Below are 20447 nucleotides of genomic sequence, written 5' to 3'. Positions count from 1 at the left end.
TTTCAACTTTGAAACGCCCAAATATGTGCGTAGCAATTTACATAATACTATTTGAACTTGGAGCGAGAGTTTTATAAAAATCTTGAATTAATATTTGAACTATATATTTCAATAACAGCCATTGCAGAAATTAGCAGGGGTAGCTGTTGGAACCTTAAGAGTTAATTAAAATCACGTTTATTAAAAAAAAGATAAATTTTATGATCTGCTTAAGATTTGTTGACCTTCATTATTCCATGTGAAATGGAAATGGAAAAGGATATAGATTTGTATGGTCAACAGTTGGTTAATGACAATCAACGACTGGTCAAAGGTGGTCAACGACCAATCAATAGTAATCAACAAATGTCAAAGATTTACAAATACTTATTTCAATAATCATTAATTATGAAATGATAAACATTGAAATAAAAATCTTGAAAAGAAAACAAAACATAGAAAATTGAAATTAAAAATAGGGTTAAAAACGAAATTTCATTGGATTTCTTACCCTTAAAATTATGATTCCTTACAAATTTTTGAGGCCCTAATTCAGTTAATAAATTAATATGAGAAGATAATGCAATTAGAAACAATATTAATTAAATCAATTAAGGTTCTAATCTCCCTAGGGCCTGCCTAGCCGTTCCCGGCCTTTCGAGGCCAAAATCCGATGAAACTACAGCAATTGGACACCCTTGTAGGTGAAAGGTAACTGAATGAAAATACGGCAGTAGTTGGTTACCCAACTCTTGGCTTCAGGTTTGGAGCATTGAATTTATTGCTGAACTACAATACAGAGTTTGGAGCTTCTAGTTGTTGCAACTGTTCATCAAGGTGCACTTTCTGCTTCTCTGTACAGTTTCTTGTCTCATTCGTTTTGGTTTTGGAATAGAGATGTTGTGAAATGCCTCTAGAGGGATCATTGTTTACTTTCTCTGCACAAACAACACAATGAAGGACGCTTTAGATTCACATTGTAGGAATCATTTGGAAAGGCCTAAAATTTTCCTTCTCCTAATTCATGTAAGCATATTTGACACCATTTTATATATCTAAACTTTAAAAAATGATGATCCTAAATCATTTCTGTCTCGCACATTTTGTACCTTTCTCCTGGATTTACAAATGAGTCCACCAATAGAATCCAACAAACATGCCTTTCTAAAGAACTAGTACAATTATCTGAATCAGCTTTATAAACATTTCCACAATACTTGCACCTTGCTTTCTTCACTTGAACTCCATTTTCTGTCTCGTAAAACTTCTCGAAATGCACCCAAACGTCTGATGTGTGTCTGTCTTCGGTTCCGACAGCAGTTGATGAACTTGCTTCTTGTTGAGATGAAGTTGGACGGGTACGACGATTACAANTATAAAAAACAAGAACTAACCTTTTATACCGATTATGTACAAGAACAATTAAAGGACTAATGTCTTTGAACACAATCTCTTCCCATTCTACAGTCTTGATATCTTTGATTGGGCGGATATAATTGTCATCTTGCCATACTATTTCGTTCTCACTATCATAATTCTCATTGTCATCATCCTTCTTCACATTCTTGATAGTAATCTTGTCAAAAAATTGACCGAGACTGAAACCCCATCCATCAGCATCTTCAGGCCAATCAGGATCATCCTCTTCCACCACAAGGGGGTAATCAGCCAGCAGCTTCTCCAACTTCTTCTTCCTTTCAATAGGGTCTATCTCCTCCTTAACATCAGGACACCGATCAATCACTTCTCTGATCTTTCTCCTCCATTCAAATCTCTCTTCAGGATCCATAAATGGGCTGTCATCCACATTATTTGTCATCGAGGAATCATCATCATCGTCTGCATCACTTGATTCTCCTCCTCCTTTCCTTCCAAGTTTTTCTACCAAAGATCTTACTGCCGTACTTCTTCTGAAACTACCTACCTGCCCTTTTCAGATAATTAAATTCCACAACAATGTACATAAATATAAACATATATTCACACTTATATACAGACAAAATATATGAAAATTTTAAAATATAAGGGATGCTCACCATGAATTGGTGAAAAACAACACACCCTTGGAGACAATTTAAGAGAGTTTGATATGAGACCAGTACACTCCATCTTTGGGGAAGAATCCTGAGTGTCACTTTGGCATTGAATTTTACCAGCAAATGACGGAGAATTTTTTAATCACTGGAAACTCGTTGTATACTGTAGCGCCATTTCACTACACTGTCCTGTTGATTACAAAATAAAACTATAAAACATCAAACAGACATATATAAGCAAGGAACAAAATATTTTCAAAAAGCAAATAAGACGAAGGACAATAAAAATTTTAAACAGAAACCTATCATCTGAGAAATGGGGGCTGATTCAACGTTCAATTATGGTTGCCACTAAAGTGAAAAAAAGAAACCTATCAAAATAGTAAATTTAATCAAATCACATTCAACTAGAAAATAGAACCCAATAACAATTTATTCCCATATCTAAAACTCGACAATGAATCAAAGAATCGTAAACATTTTCATATAAGACTAGTGGAAATCTAAATCATCTGAGAAATGGGGATTAATTTCAAGCTTAAACTATGGCTGCCCTGAAGAGAAAACAACAAACCCATCAAAGAAAAAAGTCGTTGAACCCATGTTTAATTAGCAAGTAAATTCAAATAACAAGTTTAACTTTTAAGCTGAAAATAGTTCAACTTTCCAACTAATTTACCTCAAGAAACAATTTTGAGCAAGTTAACATCAACATAATTGCATAAAGATTGATTTTCCCCAAAAGGGTATTGAAATAATCAAGAATAAACGAACTCTGTTCGTCAACTCACCAGTATAAAACTCTTATGCTCTGTTGAGTGGTTTCAAAGAATTATAAGAAACAAGCAACTGAGGAAAACTAAAGAAAACAACTAAAATGAGACGATAAGAGAAGAGAAGAGAAATGACTCACCACCCTCTTCTGCTTCTTTAGCTGCTGAAAACCCTCACTAAACCCATTCAAGCAACTAAAACAAGGCTAAGCCGCTCTGTTTTTGGATAGGGTTGGTTAGTGAGTGTGTGTCCATTCAAGTATTTAGTATCAAATAAGTATTTGAACCCGACCCCGACCCGCCAAATAACTGAATTCCAAACTTATCCGTTAAGAGATTTTATAAAAGATTATGCGATTTCTTAAGAATCAATTTACAGAATATTATTAGATTTTAATTAATTAATTAATTTTTTTTTGGATTTCCTTTATTTATATTCTCATAATCATAACAATCAAACCAAGTTTAATGCATATTAACTTTTGAAATAGTGCATGTACATGAAATAGTGTCACATAAAGTATTAAACTTGTAGCCGGATAACAATACTTTAACCATATGGGTGGGTTACCAAAGATAAAAAGAAAAGTCATAATTTTTGTAAATCTATCTAGTATTTATTCATTTGATTATTATCTTACCAAAACGTAATGCTATAAATTATGGAAATGAGCATTGGTAAGATCCTTCAGACCTCGTCAGAGGTCAGGTCAGATTCACAGACAATCGGATAAGGAGTTAGGGAGTGAGGGAGATGAGCATTTACATTGTCCAAGTCAAATTGCTTGAACTTCAATATGGGAAAAATTATGTCCTGCTTTCATACACTCTTCAGCTATTCAGAACCCTCCCTTTACAAACAAGAACAAGAAAGAGACAGGAGAGCAGAGCATTAAACTTTTACAAAATAACCCCAGTTAGACCTATCCACAACTAAAAATTTCATTTTTCATTGGAACATACAACTCAAAGAACATGATATACAGAAAAACAAACGGTGTAAATGTAATTCAACTAATGATCCTAAAAATGAAGTTAACGCGTATATGGCAAGTCAAATATCTTGGATTAATGGGAAGTTAATGACGGAAGAAGCCAAGTACAGAATCCAAGATTTGTTTGTCCCTTCAATCTTTGCAATGAGTATTCTACCATCATATTCCAGAGGTCCCCAACTGTCCATTCATGTGAAAGAATCCACTGTGTCACCTGTATTCTTCCAATGTCAAACGGATTTCATCGCTACACTAGACATATATATTTAGCAAATTAAGTTCATGCACTGAGAGAAGAATGTAATAGGCATCATGACATGATGGTATATAACATATAAGCACTTGAATTTACCTTGCAGCAAAATTTTTAGAAACATTGGCCAGATGATGGTGTAAAAATGATAAATGATGAAGAAATTGCAATAAAAAGAACAAGATAAATACCTGACCCAGGTTCTGTAATGCCTCTACACCAAATGTATAGTATGACATAAAAGGTCTTAATGCCTGAAAGAAAAATATTAATTTTTTTTCTATATATCAATGCCAAACAGAAACAAGAAATGAGCTAGGAGAAACACGCACCCAAAAAAGTAGAAACTTCCCAACAAAAATTAAGGTTTGGTCTGCTACCCCTTCCATCCAACACACAATATTAAATTGAGTATCTTGGTGATATATATGTATGAATATATAAGAAAATTTCATGAACTCCTATCAACTCTCACATACAAGAATAAATTCTTGCTAACCGGAATTTAAATCCGCAATGGAAAAAATCAAGAAGTTTGTAGGAGAGACGAACTATATATATATATATATAACATGCCTTTACAGTGTTCTTATAAGGAATTATTACCTGTGAAGCAGCAAGCCACTGAATCATGGCCTTCAGCTCAGGATCTCCCCCAAAAGCACCACATCCCCAATTCCCAGTCACAATCCCTGGAGAATCCTTATGTCTCAGAAACTGACAACTTTTCTGGTCAGAATTTCTCAGCATCAGATTTACAGATATTCCTTCATTTGTTTCAACACCAGTTGAGGAAGCTTCATGTAACTATCAAAATTTAAATTAAGAAAACAATTAAAAATTTAATCTTTGATTTACTGTACAGAAGCAAGATCAATTTATTCTACGTTTACAGAACATCAAATAACAGTGCATCAAATTAGAAAGCTAGTCCAACATGGCTGCCAACATCCAATTGACATGCTGAGAAGATTTTAAATTAAGAAAGCAAATCAGTAGGCAAAGTAACTAAGAACTCGCACTGAAAATTTATCCCTTGATATGTTGTCTTTATCCTTAGCTTCATGAGGTCCCACGTCTGGAAAAAGTCTCTCAGATTGACCAAATTTAGATTGATCCATAAACCCACAAAGTGCCTTATTTGTCTCCCTATCAAAAGAAACAAGTTGAAGTACATAATAATATTTGACTAACAAAGCGAAAAAATAAAGAAGAAAATCTGCAGATTTTAAAAACTGAGATGGCATAAACCCCTTTTACTTTTGTCTCATGTCTAATGCTTCTAGATATAGGAACAAACTGCATAAACCCATAAGAACAAAAGGAAGTCCTTTGAACCAGATGAAGTATGCAAGATGTGATTTGAAAGCAACATCACTCAACAAATCAGTCACTTGGATGAATATTCTGACCAATTTGAGGTTTCTAATGAAACTGATGTGTATTCCCTAATTAATTTGTCGTGTGTATTTGAGGTGTTCAAAACAAAAATTTACATACCGAATGAGGTATTTTAGTGCATATTGTTTCATTCTGGGCATGGATAATGCATCTATAGCAATTATCCTCGTTTTACGTCTCCGAAAAACATCAACATTCCTTTTATCCACATGATCACCAGAAAAACGAAATGACCGAGGCATACCTACAACATGTAAAGATGATACAATGATCAGATAATTAACTACAACACAAGTCGATTAAAAATAATTCTTGTACAGATGCTTGATTTAGCCAACTTTTAGGGATATAAAAGATTTAAATCATCTATGTATTATAACGAAAGGATGACAATCAAATAAAATGCCTAACCTAATACATGAAGACATAACATGTCAAGATAATATCTTGATATTCAGGTTTTATAATATTAATTTATGGAGAATTTCCAACTAAGACTCTTTATAATATAAAGGATTTCTAAATTAATTAGGTTTTACATTTATTTAGAATAGTCATAAGTGTACAAGAAGAATTAAAAAATTGTACTTTTTTGGCAAAGCACTATTTTAGTTTCAAAAAGCATTTGATTTTAGAAAAAAATTATTGTAACATCACACACAGTTGGAACTATGATAATACAGTTTATAGTCCTAAAACCTCACCCAGCAAACCCGTGTCCTTCAGCAAGAACCAAAAACTTCATTTTCGACATCTCTTATATTTATCTACGTATAGATAAGAAAACTATAAAGTCAGTAAACCATCCTATTATGTGTCTGTATCTCCATTGAATCAGGTCTTGGATTTACCAGTTCAATGTGTAAGACTTACCCATTATAGTCTGAGAATCTTTCTGCACCAACAATTTCTATAGCCTCATTGTCAGCCATGGAAGGCAAGAAAAGCATCCCAGCAATTAATTCTGGATTGATCATGAAACAGATCTCTTCCTACATAAGATCGTAATGATAATAAATATATTAAGAAATCATAGATTCTACAATTGAGTCGGACGCAAGAAGACAATGGCTCATGTGACACATGAGAAGGTAAATATTGCAGGAAAGCAACTTCAAAGAGAAGCATGCATGCCAAAGGAATAAATTCTTGGAAATTAAATTGAAATATTGGTGATGAAAAAAACCTAATTAGGCAGAAACCATGAAGGACTCCACAACCTTAATATTTAACAAGAAAATTTTACCTGCACACAGCCCCTATGAAGTGCACCACCTCCAATATACTTGTTTGCAAAATCCACTTGAAGAGCGTCGGTGGATTGATCTTCTATTGAGCCTAAACTGTAAGCTTACAAAGTATAAAATTGCCTTATCAACAGCTAAAATGTGTGAAACTAAACAAATAAAATTCAACACAGTAGATTATAGAAGTATCTTGAATAACCTCAAAAGGGCAGAGGGGTACGGCAGATTTGCTCCAAGCGTCAGCATCAAGATAAGGGATGAATAAAGGACGATAGTCTAAAGGAAGAACCTTCTGCTCAAATGAGACAGAGCCAACAGGCATACATGAGGATATCCTTTCAAAATAATGTACAATGCACTTTATTTTGTTTTCCTGATTTTCACTATAACTTTCATATAGACTCCTGAAAAAGATGAAAGTTTTACACTATTCATTTACTAGCTTTATAGAATTAAAAAATAAAGTTTTCAAAAGTAGACATTTGTAAGAGTTTCAAACAAAATTAACCAAACTGAAGAAGAAATCAATTGATTTCATGAGATACATCCGAACCCATGAAAATCAAATCAACCATAAAGCAAAATAGCTAACTCATGAAGTAAAACTTTATGTTAAAAAAAAAATCACACCTGCTCATAGTGAGACATTAAAACAATCAGGTGAACATGGAAATTCCTAATGTTTGTTTTCTACAACAAATGATAATAATCTTTACCCAAATTGCAATTACTTTCAAATCTTTGCCATTGGTGCAAGACACTCTATCCATCACACTATGCACATATCCACAAGCCTAAATATTACACATATTGGAATATCCATATGTCACTATGATATTTCTAATACAGATGCAAGGTATAGTTCGAATGGTCCGCCATAAAAATTAAAAAAAAATTAATAATAATAATTATAATAAAAAAAGCTTAAGGTTACATACGCAAACAATTTATCAAAGTTGATGGTCGGAAGATGGTTTGCACCTCTATTAGTGACTGGGAACAAACAAAAGAAAGAGCATGCAAGAAGAGCACCAATCAATTCCTGAAAAGCAACATTTACACTATCAATGATTACACCATACTAGAAAAACAACCAAAAGCGAAGAAGAATAAGCAATGAAACCACTAGAAAAGGCCAAGAAACAATTTTTAAGATGATAAGGTGGTGTCTTATCTAATAGATTATATGACACAAGAAATATCAAGTTTTGCAGCACTTATGCAACTTATATACAACATCTTTTCGTAGACCTAAAAAACCCATATATTTAAGCTTTGGCAGAGCACTGAATCATGTGCCTAACAATTGATAGCCCAAATATAAAAAAAACCTGCCTGAGGAACGCTATGCCTGCTTCTTGTGGACCCAATATGCGGAGACCCGTTTTGATGCCATATTTTCCAAGAAAATCATCTGCATTTAGATAGTGACTTTCTAATAGAGAGGGCAACTTCAAGAGAAAATTTGCTAATGCCGGAACAACCTCTCCGAACCACTTTGTTGATTCCGCCCGAGATATAAGCTGCACAAATCCTCCTTATTCAGCTTCAGATTTAATAATGTCTTTACATAATTAGCTATTCGTTAATCAGTTCACTAATATCTTATGCTTATCCAATTTATCTTCAAAAGAGAGCTTTTGACATACATTATGATTCCAAGCCAACAATTTCTTCGTGATTATATGGCATAACCAAACCCATCAACCCAAAACTCACAAATTTCACTTCACATTCAAACTATTAAACATAACCATCAGCACAGAACTCATAAATTTCACATCACATTAACCACAATAAACCAACAAAACTCAAGTGAAAAAACATACTCATTAACACAAAATTCACTTCACGTTGAAACTTCAACAACAAAACTTTCATCCAGCCAAAAAAACTAAATAAGCAACCCATCAACAAAAGTTTCATAAAACTCAACTCAAATTCAAACAATAACCTCTCATAAACAAGTAAAAACATACCCATTAACACAAAATTCATAAAACCCACTTCAAATTCAAACTACAAACCGAAATGAAAAATACTGATCTTTTTTCAGGAGAGAAAGAATTACATCATCAAAGAAAAGCGCGTAACCATTGAGAGCAAAAGGCGCGAGAGGTTCAAAGAGCGAGAGCAAGCTTCTGATGTCACAAATGGCCACAGAAAGCACTTCTCCTGAGTTGACCCGGCTGTGTTCGGGTCCTTTCGCCATTGATTTAAGAGCTTCGACTACTTTCGATGGCCAAAAAAAGAGTTGATGATCGAACCAACAATGGCAAGTAGGGTAAAACTGACTTCAAGTCTTCTTTTTCCTCCATTTTCTTCTTCGTTTTGATGCTTGACAGTCTCTCCGTTTGGTTACTCATATTATATATATGGTTAATTGGCGGCTGGTATTAATAAGTTATTATGTATAATTATGGGCGTTAACTAAAATTGATCATACTATTTTATAATATTCTATATTTGGTGTAATGGCCATAATGCCCTTATATATATTCTTCCTAACATGTTTAGATACCATATCAACTATAAAGTTAAAATATTGGATACTGTTTGGTAGTGATTTTGTTAATATTTATGAAATATGTTAAGTTAATATGAATAAATTGAAAAATAAAAACAAAAAAGAAATTATAGCCAGGGATCAACAGGTTCGATCTTGTCTGAGATCATTTGTCAGCGATCTAATTTCGTAGGTTGTGATCTTTATTTTTTAATAATTCTTTATTTACTTTTAATAATTTTCAGTAAAATATTTTATTAAATAAATATATTTATAATTATTCAAAATATATAGAGTTTATTTTATTTATTTTTTAATTGATAAATCAATATTTTTGAAATTATTTTCAATTATTTTAGTTTTCTGAAATTAAAAGTTAAACAAGTATATGTTGAAAATGTATACTTTTCTGTGTAAACAGTTGTTATAAATTAACAATATTACTCGAGAGCAAAGGCAGACCCACATGAGGTCACGTGGGGTCAACTGACCCCACTTGGGTTTTAGTTGTAATTTTTTTTCCAATTTTGCTTTATAAAAAAAAAACTAAATTACAAAATTACAGTAAATTAAATTAATTAAAAATTTTGAGTTTCTCTAATAATATCTTTATCATAATCCCAAATTTTTTCTCTTGTCCAACGTGCCCTACTCTATCTCTCCAATCCCTATGTTTCTCTAATAATATATTAAAATTTATGTAATTATTTAATTTAATGTTTAGTCTATCTTTGATGAAAGATTGCTTAACTTTACAACTTTCTCAAGCAATTTTGATATTTATTTTTAATTATTTTAGGTTTCTGAAATTAAAGTTAAACAATACAGTAAAATCTCTCTAGTATACTCTATATAAGATAAACTCTACATGTCAAAAAATTATCCAATTGGGATAGTTATAAATAAGAAATAAACTCCACATTGTATATAAGTTATAATTTTTCTAATTCCCGTTTATAGAAAGTTGCCTCCACATAATAATAATTATTGTATATTGCAAAAAAAAAAAAAAATGTTATTTTTTACATTAAAAATTTAAGATGAAATAAAATTTATTTAAAGTTGTTTTGGAGAATGATTTATGTTTTAGAGTTGTTACCATATCTTTTAACTTGCAGGTACTTACTCGTTAGAATGTGACATGTTCTTTGTGAAGCCAAAATATTTATAGCTGCTCAAGCATGTTTGCAGCTCTTGGCATAAAACTTTTGTATTTCTCGTACTATCATCCATGATTATTTCATTTCTTCTTTTGTATTATAGCATGTATTTCTTCTTCAGTAAGCATACATGACTGTTGCTCATTGAATTAGATGAGGAAAACATTAATATCCCTTCATTAGTGTAGTGAAGTTGTCAATCGATCACTTAATTCTCTAATGATTATTTGATCTTCTCATCCACTTTTTATAATTTGCAATTCATCGACATTAGGGGTTCTAATTTGTAATGCTTAAACAATGAATTGTTTGTGGCTTAACATCAGTTTACCAACAACAAACTATATTAAATTCATCAAAAACACTTCTCTTTGCTAGTTCCAAGACAGGATCTTCTATTCGTTTAGAAAGTAGGCAACTGAAGAGCTAAATTGAAATTCTAATATTATAAAACATAATTGAAATCCTAATATTGTACTACTCAAACATGAATTATAAAATAAGAAATTTTTGTAACTACATCTCTATTAAATTATAGACTCTCTATAATAAAATTAATTAGTCCCCATTATGACTATGAGAGGTTTTTTTTTAATTCTAATTTCATTTTCCCAAACAATTTTATTAAATCATTTCTAGTTGCAGTTTTAGAATAACTTTTAAATTCTGGAAAAAATGAATTTTTAATAAATCTTTCAAAATATTTATCTTCAGCCATATTAATAGGTTGATCAGTTGCAGCAATATAAAAAACTAATTGTTCCCTATATACATCAGAATTACAACGCCAAGTAGTACCCATATTAATTATTTGAGTTTGATTGGTTTCTCTATTTCCTTGTTGAGCAATATGTTTATTAGCATGCCTTTTTAAAGAACTAGCACAATTATCTGAATCAGCTTTATAAACATTTCCACAATACTTGCACCTTGCTTTCTTCACTTGAACTTCATTTTCTATCTTGTAAAACTTCTCGAAATGCATCCAAACATCTGATCTGTGTCTGTCTCCGAATCCAATAGTAGTTGATGAACTTGCTTCTTGTTGAGATGAAGTTGGACGAGGACGACTTCTAGAACCACCGAGAGCTGTAGCAGCATGGGGAGGAATCGGGGGCATATTTTAAGGTGTATCGGGTTCTGAGACTGGGAGAGTAGGACTATTTGAATCTGCTGCATTTATGTTAGCAAATTCAGCGGGACTAGGATAGTTTTCTTCATCATCGAAATTGATGGAAGAGTAATATCTATCCATTGTAGTTTAAAAAAAAAAAAAATGATATAGAAATAGAAGAAATAAAAAATTAAAGAAGGAGAATTGGAATATGGAATAATGGAAATATGAATTGAAAAATTGCAAAAACTAATAAAAATTAAAATTAGAACAAATTGACAACAAAGAGAATAATTAGAGATTAGAGATTAAAGAAACTGAGAGAATGAGAGAATTTGGGATGTGAGAAAATATGAGAGTTTAGGGTCAATTTATAAGAAAAAAATGGGAAATAAAAATGACGAAAAAGACCCCTCCAACTACTATAAAACGGCGATATTTCAAGGGTAAAATGGGTATTTGAAAAAATAAATAATATATATATATATATATATATTTTTTTTTTTTTTAAATTTTAACGGTCAACCCGCCGGGTTGGCGGGTTGCAACAACTAACCCCGCGGGGTTGGCGAGTTGCTCACAAAAACAACAAAATAGCAACCTGCGGGCCATCGGGTTGCCATATATCAACCTGGCCCGCCCGAGGCTTGCATGTGGGTTGGACTCAACCCGACCCACCTACTTGGCAGTCCGGGTTGAGCCATCTTTAATGCGGGCCAAGTTAGGGTTGACCCGCCTAACCCAGCCCATTTATTCCACCTCTATGTATAATTATAGGGGTTAACTAAAATTGGTTATACTATTTTTTAATATTCTATATTCGGTGTAATGGCCATAATGCCCTTATATATATTCTTCCTCTCCAATTTCTTGAATTGGTTCAACATAACATGTTTAGATCATGGTTGTCAAATCGTGTATCGTATCGTGTGTCGAAAACCTAATTTTTCGAATTGTATATAGCACATCGTATTGTATCGTATCGTAGGATACATCTTTTTAAAATAAAAAAAATAAAAAAATTTCTAAAAATTAATATCATCCATATGATCAATTAACGAATTTTGTGGTATTATTGGCTTTAAATTATAATATTACATAATCACAAAATTAAGAATCTATGTCATTTTCTCTCAACCATTCATATCATTTCCAAGATCAATGTCAATATTTGTATCTCCATTAATGTTATTATTATCACGCAAAATGGGCAACACATCTTCCTTTTCACTTTCTCCATACAAAATGGGTAAATTTAGGCGGGTTTTAGTGAACCAGGTCGGGTGACCCGGATCCGACCGGAATTTTTTTGGGCCTTTGGCCCAAATTAATAAAGTTATATCGATACTTTTAAGGATATAAATAGATACATATTGTATCGTAGGTTACATATCAACGTATTGAAAGGTTTATGATACACTCTCTGATATGTATCATTGGCGACTCGTATCGAATCGTATCGTAAGATATATATCTCGTATCGTAAGATATATATCACGTATCGTAGGATAATAATAACCATGGTTTAGATACCATATCAACTATCAAGTTAAAATATTGGATACTGGTCGGTGGTGATTTTGTTAATATTTATGAAATATGTTAGGTTAATATGAATAAACTGAAAAATAAAAACAAAATTACAAAAAAAAAAAAACTATAGCCAGGGATCGACAGGTTTGATCTTGTCTGAGATCGTTTGTCAGCAATCCAATTTCGTAGGTTGTCATCTTTATTTTATAATAATTTTTTATTTATTTTTAATAATTTTCAGTATAATATTTTATTAAATAAATATATTTATAATTATTCAAAATATATAGAGTTTATTTTATTTATTTTTTAATTGATAAATAAATATTTTTGAAATTATTTTTCATTTTTGATATTATTTTAATTATTTTGGTATCTGAAATAAAAGTTAAACAAGTACAGTAAAACTTTCTATAGTGATACTCTATATAAGATAAACTCTACATAGTCATAAATTTATATTCCCAACTTGGATAGTTAAAATAAAATAAACTCCACATTGTATAAGTTATAAATTTTCTAATTCCCGTTTTAAGAAAAGTTGCCTTCATGTAATGATTATATGTATATTGCAAAAAAAAAAAAAAAAAAAGTTATTTGTTACTTAAAGGTTTAAGATAAATAAAATATTTATTTAAAGTTGTTTGGAGAATGATTAGTGTTTAGAGTTGTTACCATATCTTTTAACTTGCGGTACTTACTCGCTTTACAAGAATTTATGGTTCTCACAACAAAATAATTTGTCACTACAAATATCAAATTGTGACAATTTCTTTAATGTGAGAATTATATTGTCATTAGTTTGTCACATTAAGCTCGTACTCTTAAGTGTATGGTGACGAAAGAGTGTTTGGTCACCATGCCTAATTATTATTGTGAACAATAAATTGTCACTTTAACTAGCTTATTGGATAAATTATTTGTAACATAGAAACAATTTTGATCACTCCAGTAATATTTTGTCACAATTGATTTACATTTAAGACAATGATAAGCTTTATGGTGAAAAAATCATATATTATGACAATTGATTTTGTCAAATTGTGAATGTGGACAAAATTATTTGGTCATAATTTTAATGTGACAGAAATTTTTTGTCATTGACTTTATTGTGACAACATTTATTTCGTCACATGTTTGTTTATATGACAATATTTTTGTTAAAAATTGTATAGTGACAAAATAATTTTGTAAAAATTTATAGCATGACAAATAATTTGATACAATATTTTTACATGACGATTTTTTATTGTCAAATATATAAGCGTGACAAAAAAATTTTGACATCTCAATAATAATAAAAATTCATGTCTGTGCTTCTAAAATGTGACGAATCTTTTTCGTGAAAAAAATATTCAAGTGAAAAAAAAAATTATGGGAAATTAAAATCGTGATAAATTATATTTATCAATTTTGTTAATAGCGACATAAATACTTTTGTCAAAAACATGAAAAGTATAGTGACAAAAATTTAAGTCTAAATTTTGGACCTTTATATTTTTTTGTTTAATATTAAGTGACAAAAATATCTGTCAACAATTTAAAGAGTAACAAAAGTTATTTTAATCTTTTTTGATTTAACAATTTATATATACATTTCACTTTAATAAATAAAATTATAATAATCTCTTTTTTTTTCCCACAATGGAACGATACTATTATCATTATCAAAACTATGATCCATATATAACTTTAACTTAAGATGAAATTATATCAAATAAAATTATTAAATATATAAAGTCAACAACATTTTAATTTTAATACGTTTAACACATAAAACTAAGACAGTCTACTACAGCAATTTTTGATATAAATAAAGCATCCATGTGTTGATGGTCCCTTCTTGATCATTTTTTCATTCTGCAAAAAAAAAAAAAAAAAAAAAAGGTCATAGGAATAATATATAGAGAGAAGGAGAAAAAAATACAATAACCTCTATATATATTATATTAATTACTAAAAGGCTTTTAATTAAAACATAATTTTCTTTATTACGTTTATTATATCAAAAAGTAGCATGAAAGAAAACTAAAAAAAATTTAGACCTATTAATTAAGTAATGATCTTACCTTCGGGGGAAATAGAACCATCTCGTCCACTACTCCTTTGTTGGCTTAATTCATCAACATTTGACGAGTTTTCATGAATTTCTTGTAAAGTATAGATTATCGCCTATTGATTTGTTATTGCTTATGTGATCTTGTATTTGCTCCTTCAATTGACCATTTCAATGTTGTTCGAATTCAATTTTTCAGCATCGAATTCAATTTTTGCATTTAAAAGAGCCTCTAATTTTGAACTTCTATTTTGGTTTACCCCCAAACTTTCTCTAAAATTTCACGTCCAGTCATATCAATACCCTCCTCTATCGCTTGTGAGTCATATAAACTTTCTCTAATTTGCTCCTATATTATAAAATTAATTAAAAATATTGATATTTAATTTAAAACTTTACATAAATCAAATACAAATAAGAAAAATGAACTATTAGAATTAACAAAAACAAAAACAAACAATCTACCTCTAGTATTAATGATTCAGATCTCATAGGTTTTATTTGGTGTAAGTGTCAAATCATCAATCTTAATTGATTGGGGTGGTGAGATTCGTTTGATATTCTTGAGATATTCTTTTTGAGTTCACACGCACCTTTTGTTATTTTTGGAGATAATTTTATTGAGTTTGACTCAATTTGTTTAGGATAATGTTCGTGATAAGAGTTTTCTTCTTACGACCAGTTGTCATGATTGTTTGTATAATGAAGAAAGATTGACAACAATGCGGAAATACAAGGAAAAAAAAAAAAGATAAAGGTTAGTAAAGAGGTAATTAGATTATTCATTCTTTAAATATACACTTAATATACCTCAATCAAAGAGAAACGACATTGCCAATCAAGAATAAAATAGGGATTGAAGAGGATGGAGAAAAGACAATAAAACAAAAACAACAAAAACAAAAAATGCATATTTGCATTAAAGAAATGATAAAAATGGAGCAAAGAGGGCTTACAAGAAGTTTCACTGAGAAGATATTGGGGGGCGTTCCCTAGTAAAAGCAAAATGAGTAGTTGGTTCTCAATTTATAAGTTTTATAAAGACAGCGAGAGAGAGAGAGAGAAAACGGATTTGACAGTTAGAGTTTTGACAGGACAAGGTGAGACAAAAAAAGAAAAAAATGATGAAGGGTAGTACAAGAAGTAATTAGGAAATATTTTAAAATGGAAATATGTTTAAGAATATTTCATTTTTATTGTATATATATAATTGACTTAGAAAGATATTTAAAATAGGAAGGATCTAAATATTGATGAATGTAATTGCATATAACAATTGATTAAAATAGAAAAGATGTTTAAAATAGAAATTATTTAAAAATAGTTTTAAAGCTTTAATTTTTATATGTTCAAGAGGGAATTACAAAACAAAATTACCGCTGTCCTTATAAATTGCCTCCAAAATTTTCACTAAATGTTAAGAGAAATAAGAAAATTCAACTTTGCAATTGTATATATCAATATCTAGAAAATCCCCGCTTTCATATAAGAAGAATTATCAAGGCGTTGTTCAGTATTAACACAGTGAGAATGGAAGAGGTTGTGGGGCGCCTCGTTTACTTAGAATTTTGTATAAATTTTAAATACAATCTTAAGTTTCATTAATTAAACAGGTTGCTTTCATTTCCCAGAAAGTGAGACTTTACAACTTTTCAATCTTGAAATAATTGGTGGCGCATGGGTCTCTTAATTTATTTTTTATTTTAATTGGAGTTTATCAACAGTTAAGTGATAGATGCAGAAAACGAAAATCATATAATTTTATATTGATTAAAAAAAGAAGCAAACATTTTATAATGTTATCCTTAGTTTATCTCGTACAATTTTATGATACGTTTGATCCATTAGAAAATTTAATTTGATTTTTCTTTACTGTAAATCATTCAAATAAAAATTGTTTATGTCAGCAAATCAAAAAATTATAATCTATAATTATCATGGGATCCTCTAATTTCTAATTTTATGTCACCAAATCAAAAATTATAATTTTATGAATTTTCCATTTCTCTAACATTTAAATTTATAATGTTAGAGAAATGGAAAAGTCAACTTGCAATTGTGTATATCAATATCGACCCAATGGGCTAAAATTTTGAATTTAAAAATTTTGTGATCACTAATTTACAAGCAACTTTATTATTATTTGATATATAATAGTAACATTAAAAGAGATAATAATATACAAACCGGTTATCTTAACCTTAGGACAATCCTTGACTGAAACAAACACAAGGCGTCATAGATTGAGAACCAATCTCTTTTGTTTTTCTATCTAAGCACACAAGAATAAAATAAAGAGTAATGATGAAGCAAAGGAACATGAAGACAAAATAATCTTCTCTAGGATGTGCCTTGAAACTTAAAAAAAAAAAAAAAAAAAAAAAAAAAGTGCTATACACACATCATCCCTACTTGGGACAGCCTTAGTTAGTGTACACATATTTATCTTAACTTACATTCATACTTAACCTAACAACTTAATCCCCTCAATTGTGAATATTATCTGTTTAATTATTATTACTTATGCTTATAAGAAAAAACAAGATTGTCTACTTTAATATATAAAATATATATTATTTTTTGACATCACTATAAATAAATTATAATTGTTTTTTTTTTTTTTTTTTTTGTTACAATGTCAAGCTAATATATATTCCATCATTTACATGTATTAATATTTTCACTCGCCCCATAAAATAGAAGTTTAAATCATTATTCAATTGAAGTCCTAATTGCAATAAATTAGAAATAGCACATCAAATAAAGTAAGTATTAACTAAACCCACATATCAAACAACGCCTCAAGAGTAGTTTGAATTACATAATTTATCTCATATTCTAATTTCATATGACATTATACTATATATGTTTAGTACATGACAACCTAAAAAAAATGAAAGTGTTCCAAAGAGGACGAGAACAACCGTCTGTATGGTCAAATACTGGTTGTAGGGTTTTTTTTTAAATTAATACTTCCGTCAAGTTTTATTAGTCTAGAGTTATTATTAAGAGTGGAGTGTATTAGGATTAAATATTACTAGCTATGGTTAGGAATATTACTCATTATATTATAAACATTACAATCATTTTAGGATTATGGATTGGGATAAGATGTAAGTCTATATAAAAAGCCTAAATCTGGATTATCATTGTAATTTTTTTTTTGGTTAGGATATATTCTAATATGGTATAGTGAGTTTTTTCTTTCTTTTTTCCAATTAGAGAAGTAACATGCAAAGATCATTGGTGGAGCTGCTAAATATTAATGAAATGATTAAAACAAATTAAAAAAGACCAAAGGTTTAAAAACCTTTTTTTTTTGTTTTAAATGAGGACAGTAAATTTGAACCCATGTTCTAAATGAGACAGTAAGTTTGTACCCATGTTCCCTCCCAAGTCTTTCCCCTTAACCACCCGGGCAAATCTGCCATATTTGTTTTAATTTCTTATATTAATTATATATTTAGTTTCTTTATATCTACCTAGAAAAACAAACTCAGCTCAGTGTGAGAGAAAACGACGGCGTTTTAGTTGTTTGTTTGTCCCCTCCCCCCGCATATTTTTCCTTCTTGCCTTTCGTCTGCCATCTTGCTCCCATTCATTTTTTCTTCACAATGGCGAATCTTTATTTTTCTTCTTTCATATTTGTGGTTTTCCCAATTCAATTTACAAAGAAAGAAGAACCAAGGCAGCTCACTTCACCCAATTCAATTTTTTCCCTTTTCGCGCCCAATTCAATTTTTCCCTTTGCGCCCAATCAATTTTTCCCCTTTTCGCCCAACTCTAACCCGGCATTAGCTACAAAAAATTTAGGACAATCAAGAGGAGAGTTCATAACGAAATCAAGAAAAGAAGCAAAGGAGTAAAAGAAAGCAAGATAAGAGTGACTTGAAAAAACCAAAAAGCACTCCAATCTTGAATTTCAGGTTCTTTGGGCTGAAACCAGTAGTTCTTTATCTTATTATTCTTGCTGATCTTGTTGTTTTGATTTTTAATTTATGCAATCCTAGATTATAATACATTTATGATCACCGTATCTTTTTTTTTTTTATTTTTTATTGAGATTATTTGAATGTATAAAGTTGGCTAAACTCAATCAAAGATTCAGCCCCACATACATTCGGGGTCAAAATTTCTTGGATGTTGCAACATATCACGCTGACTCTGCTAGTAGAATTCGATGTCCATGCAAAAACTGTAATAATTGTATCTTGAAAACTTTAGTAGAAGTCAAAACAGTAATAACTCGACCCGCCCCTAATACCCCCCCAATCCTGACCAAATTTCTTAGCCGATGACCTTGTATAATGCATTAGAAGCGCAGCAGAAATTCACTAAGAAAATGCAGAAAGCTGAATGGGTAGTAAATGAATGTGGGAGTAGATGATATTGCAGGTCATGCTGAATTCAATGTAGAATCTGCCGAAAGGTGAATGTGTTAGAAAAATGCAGAAACTGAATTGTATCTAGAATGCTGCAGAAGTTTTCAAGGCCAAAATGCAGAAAGCTGATTGGTTTAGTACAATGCAGAAAAACTGAAGTGTTAGAAAAATGCGAGAGTTGATTGTGTTAGTAAAATGCAGAAAAGCTGAAGTGTTAGAAAAAATGCAGAAGTTGAATGGGATAGTAAAATGCAGAAAAGCGATTGTGTTGTAGTACAATGCAGAAAGCGATTGTGTTTTTACTATTCAGAAAAACTGAAGTGTTAGAAAAATGCAGAGAGTTGATTGTGTTAGTAAATGCAGAAAAGCTGAAGTGTTAGAAAAATGCGAAGTTGATGGGTAGTAAAAGCAGAAAAGCTTATTGTTGTTTAGTACAATGCAAAAGCTGATTGTGTTAGTAAAATGCAGAAAAACTAAGTGTTAGAAAAATGCAGAAAACTGAAGTGTTAGAAAATGCAGAATTGATTGTGTTAGTAAAATGCAGAAAAGCTGAAGTTTAGAAAAATGCAGAAGTTGCATGGGATAGTAAAATGCAGAAAAGCTGATTGTGTTTAAGTACAATGCAGAAAGCGATTGTGTTAGTAAAATGCAGAAAAAACTGAAGTGTGAAAAAAATGCAGAAAGTTGATTGTGTTAGTAAATGTAGAAAAGCTGAAGTGTTAGAAAAATGCAGAAGTTTGAATGGGATAGTAAAATTCAGAAAAGCTGATTGTCTTAGTACATGCAAAAGCTGATTGTGTTAGTAAAATGCAAAAACCTGAAGTGTTACAAAAATGCAAAAGTTGATTGTGTTATTAAAATGCAGAAAAGCTGAAGTGTTAGAAAACAATGCAGAAAGTTGAATGGATAGTAAATGCAAAAAGCTTAAGTGTATTGATAAGCCTCCTATAACTAAATATACAAGAAGAAGAAAAGGGCAGCCTGGAAAGTCATTGGACAGGGCAGCCAAGGA

The 20447-nt window shown here is 30.6% G+C and overlaps 2 protein-coding genes across 2 annotated transcripts; both read right to left on the bottom strand.

The window, feature by feature from the left end:
* Positions 1-768: 768 nt before the first annotated feature.
* Positions 769-2153, bottom strand: LOC116125888 (thioredoxin-like fold domain-containing protein MRL7L, chloroplastic). Its single transcript, XM_031411599.1, has 3 exons — positions 2016-2153; positions 1309-1908; positions 769-917 (listed from the first exon to the last, which is right to left on the bottom strand). Exons 1-3 carry the CDS (start codon positions 2086-2088, stop codon positions 769-771), a joined length of 822 nt encoding a protein of 273 aa, XP_031267459.1. The 5' UTR covers positions 2089-2153.
* Positions 2154-3586: 1433 nt separating this feature from the next.
* LOC116125857 (poly(ADP-ribose) glycohydrolase 1-like) lies at positions 3587-9002 on the bottom strand. Its single transcript, XM_031411573.1, is given in 13 exon segments — positions 3587-3997; positions 4228-4290; positions 4643-4843; positions 5113-5185; positions 5537-5670; positions 5672-5681; positions 6311-6429; positions 6684-6787; positions 6883-7088; positions 7623-7726; positions 8016-8207; positions 8756-8936; positions 8938-9002. Coding segments are annotated over 13 exon segments (1593 nt in total). The 3' UTR covers positions 3587-3856.
* Positions 9003-20447: the final 11445 nt, after the last annotated feature.

Source organism: Pistacia vera, unplaced genomic scaffold (genome assembly GCF_008641045.1).
Source record: "Pistacia vera cultivar Batoury unplaced genomic scaffold, PisVer_v2 Contig173, whole genome shotgun sequence".
In the NCBI taxonomy this organism is placed as follows: domain Eukaryota; kingdom Viridiplantae; phylum Streptophyta; class Magnoliopsida; order Sapindales; family Anacardiaceae; genus Pistacia; species Pistacia vera.
The sequence above is the reverse complement of the archived record's forward strand: the minus strand, read 5'-3'. Positions and strand labels throughout refer to the sequence as shown.